General features: G+C 35.0%; 1 protein-coding gene across 1 annotated transcript in view; it reads right to left on the bottom strand.

Annotated features, from left to right (window-relative positions):
* Positions 1-623, bottom strand: part of LOC105179927 (peroxisome biogenesis protein 1-like) — a 1,158-nt gene extending 535 nt beyond the window's left edge. The window contains exon 1 of the mRNA XM_011103583.1: positions 334-623. Within this exon, the coding sequence (XP_011101885.1) occupies positions 334-611 (278 nt within the window). The 5' untranslated portion in view covers positions 612-623. The remainder of the gene's footprint in view (positions 1-333) is intronic.
* Between the last annotated feature and the right edge of the window lie 3,490 nt (positions 624-4,113).

The raw sequence follows: 4,113 nt of genomic DNA, 5'->3' as shown, positions 1-4,113 counted from the left end.
CAGACTTATGTACGGTATTTATTGATGGGATGGTGGTTTAGCACATATTCAATAACCAAGAAAGTACTAAAAGTTCAATTTACGATAAATTAACATTGTAAAATAAAAACAAAAATCCAACATTATCATAATTGCACCAAATAATAAGCAATAACCGAACAAAATTGACAATCATGGTTTTTTTACCAATCGATAAAATATTAAATTTGCTAGCACAGCTTCATCTTTAAGATGTACTTACTATACTTCTTCCAAAACTACACATTCACATACAAAACTATCAATAAATTTTAAAATTCAAACTGAACCAATGAGAGAGGATGAGAGATATACCTGTTCAGTGACAGACCACTTTGAATTGAGAAACTGGCTGTAAATGCCGTGCAACATTCGCTTCTCAGCTTCTGAAACTGATGATTTAGGCATTTAGCCTTGGATGCCATGGACTCCAGAAGAGCAACCGTGATAATAAAGATCTTTCCAGTTCCACTGCCATCTTCCCTATCCAAGAGCAAATGAACTACTTCAAGTTGTGTGCCAGAAAGAAGTGCTTGAAGGTCCGCTCCACTAAAGCCTTTAGTCCTGTGAGATATAGCTTTCCAAGTTAACATTACTGGCCATTGGTAACTGCATGGAAACAGTCCAATTAGTAATTATGAAACATATGAATAATTGCAAATATGTTTCTTACTAATGATATATCATCTAGCAAGCACTGCAAATATTAATAAAGAAAATACACCTGGTATCTTGCAGATTACTAACAAGAGTTACAGACTTAGATTTCCAATCAATCACTCGCTAAGACGTCTTGCTTTTCTAAAGAAAATAAAACAAACAATGACCTGAAACTCGCAATGCTAGAAATTGAAGACAAAGGCTAAATGAAATTATAGTTCACGTAGAGATGTCAAGTTAAAAAATCATTTCCACGTCGTGATTATTGTCAGTGACCCTCTTACCTATTGCAAAGGGCTGTCATAATTATCTGGACAATAAAACTACTCAGCATGATCTCAACCATGGTTTTTCCCTTTCATTTACTTCATTTTACTTGTTCTTAGAATGGGACGAAGCAACAGAGAAAGAAACAAACAAAATGAAGTTCATTGATCTTCAAAGGGAGAATTAGAATGACCTTTGCATTGTTCCATATTTTCAATTCATAATTTAACAATAAAACAACGCAATAAACAAAGATAAAATGAAATATGAGGTCACATTCTGAAGATGGGCAAGATGTAGTTTCAAGAGGACTTAGTTCAATTTTAAGTTAATACTTAATGCAGGGCAATCTCTTCTTCAGGCACTGCACCAGCATGACTGATAGTGATAGTGATTGAAATGCCATCCTATATATTACAATATTCAACATCACAAATATATATAAGCTTTTAAAATAGCACTTCTTATTCTTGTATACACACTAAAAGAACATATTTACGGCAAGGCATCTAAGTATAGGGCCACAGCAATCCCCTTACTGGACCAATTCCCTCGCCCCCTCCCGGCAAGCATATTACAACCCTATTAACACATAAGAACCGAGCAAACCCAGCAACACGTTGTATAATAGAATGAGTGAAGGGTATGAGGTGCTAAGTTTTAAGCGATTGAGGAGCTCAGGAAAATAGAGTGGAAGAGCCGACTAACCTAAAATTTTAAAAAAATGGACTAATTGTTCAAGAAATCTGAAATTTATTTGCCTCGACACCCTCAACCCCCACTATTGTGTATTTATAAGGTTCCAGGTGTTGCGACGGAACAACAACATCCACCAATTCCAAGATATTAATTCAAACATATGTCAACATGGAACAAGACAAATGTCAAAACCTGTAGAGTTCTTAAACTATTTGATTGACAACAAAGTTCGTTTCCTCAAAAGAAGAAAGACTTTAGAACATATGTCGGTTTCTATCAACTTATGCTTTGTTTAATTCATTTATACAAAGAGAAAACCTGCATTGGTAATAGCTTTAGTAGAAAAGCAGATACATAACAACAATCTACCTTTGGTAACCACTTCCAACTCCAGCTCTTAAGATCATTCCAGAAACAAGAAGTCTAGCAAGTGGATCAAGGAATCTAACCCCCACTGGCCTCAGTCGAAGTGTCCAATGTAGAAAGGGGAAAGGAGCAAAAAAGTGGAGACGTTGCAGTCCTGCCGAAGACCGGTGGAGAAAGCCGGGGGATGGTCGGAAAAGAGTCGTGGGGGTGAGGGGACTCCAATGTCGGCGCTGGTCGCCGGCAACGGTGACGGACGGAGAGAAATTGAGCAGATTGGTTGAAAAGGGGGTTTGTGTTGCAGCCTAAAGACGCGCGTGCGGGCGCGTGGGTGGTGGGAAAATGATGGAGTTGGGCGGCGACGGGCCGCCGGAACAGAAGTGGGTCTTCGGCAGTGGTCGCTTGCCAAAGTGCTTGGAAGTGAAAGATCAATTTTGTTGATGATGGAAGAGAGAGAGGGGAAAAACCCCTTTACTAGAGAGAAGAAATGTACACTTCCCAGAAACCCAATTGCGGAGAATCAATAACACAAAGGAAAATATTATTTCTTTTTTATCTCTTTATTTCTTGTTTTAAATCTATAATTTTCTGTTCCTTTGTTTCAAATTTTTTAATTCAATTTTTAGTAACAATTGCACAATTTCAACTTTATATAGCTTTTTGCATGAAATTATTTTACATTAACATCATATTTTCAGTGAGAATACGTACATCATATTTTCAGTTAGAATACGTAAAAAAAAATACTTTTTTACTTTAATTATTATTTTAGAATTTTAAAATTAAAAATTAATAATAAAAGTATAAACAAACATGCATAAGAATATGATTGTCCAAACTCGTCTTCTCTCAGAGTGAGCATGCCACCCACAAAAGGAGCCATCTGTGTAAATATACATAAATACAACATATATTAAATTATTTAAAATCTATAACGTTCTTTTTTTTTTAACAATTGAAGATCAATGGTTATTAAAACAAGAGTATAATAGGCAACTCATTAAAAGTTATTGAACAGCCTGCTTAATTATTTCAAAGTTTCAGATCTAATCTATTAACATGTTGCATATTTCAGAGACCAAATACAATAGAAGGGTTTTGGGGGTAGCTGATCATATCTTCACAGTAAATTACCAAATAAAACAATATTTGAGCTGGAGCTCATCACTTTCAATCTTACCCAAACTGACTAAAAAAAAGGAATATCACCAATAACGTCTATTGGAAGATTCTTACAACAAAATATGACATCTTTTTCTGAATATTAAATTACTAAAAGATCCATTGAATTCTAAAAACCATCATATCTGTCAATTGTGTTTCACATATACTTGGTGTGCAAATTAATCTTAAAAAAAAAAAATATGCTTTTCAATATTTAATTCATGTATCACATACATTTGGCATGTAAATTATTTCAGAACAATTCATGCTTTTCAAAAATTCATTTACACTCCATGTTTCCTGATAATCTGCAGTGTCACAACATTACCCACTGTATTAAAAAAAACTCATGCACTATGCCTGATCAACCCACAAATTCAGAGCATATGATCTATTATCCTGGCGGTTCTATTACCTAGATCCAAACTAGACCCCACTATTAGCTGACCTTATCCTGCCCATCCTATGCGAGAGTATGGAAGAACTCCTTAATAAGCCTGCATCTACAGTGCAAAGCAGATCAAAGATACATGTGAAACGAAGATACAGAAATCTTCTCAGCAGCTTTAATTTTCTTAAGCCTAAATAAATCATTATTCACTTAGTATTCTCGCATGCTAATCAAAAAACTCACGAAACAATCACAATACCTCAAGAAAAGCTTTTAACAAGGACTTGTAAACTACTAATCCTTTTAGAGCTTTTCATTTTGGTGTGCATATTGTTTTTCCTTGTCCTTTTGAAGGAAACATGGAAGATCCCACAGCAAAGGGATTATGACCACAAAGAGATTATAAACACAAATATATTTCTGGAGAAATTAAACAAAATAGAACTCAGACCACCTTGAGCAACTTATCATATGAATTCAGAACATAATTTCTTTTGCTAATTATGCACCACTTCTGTCCCACAAGGTTGGTCTGGCATTTTATGTTAGTT

The sequence above is a fragment of the Sesamum indicum genome, unplaced genomic scaffold, assembly GCF_000512975.1.
Source record: "Sesamum indicum cultivar Zhongzhi No. 13 unplaced genomic scaffold, S_indicum_v1.0 scaffold00241, whole genome shotgun sequence".
NCBI classification, from domain to species: Eukaryota; Viridiplantae; Streptophyta; class Magnoliopsida; order Lamiales; family Pedaliaceae; genus Sesamum; species Sesamum indicum.
This window is presented reverse-complemented; position numbering and strand designations above follow the sequence as displayed.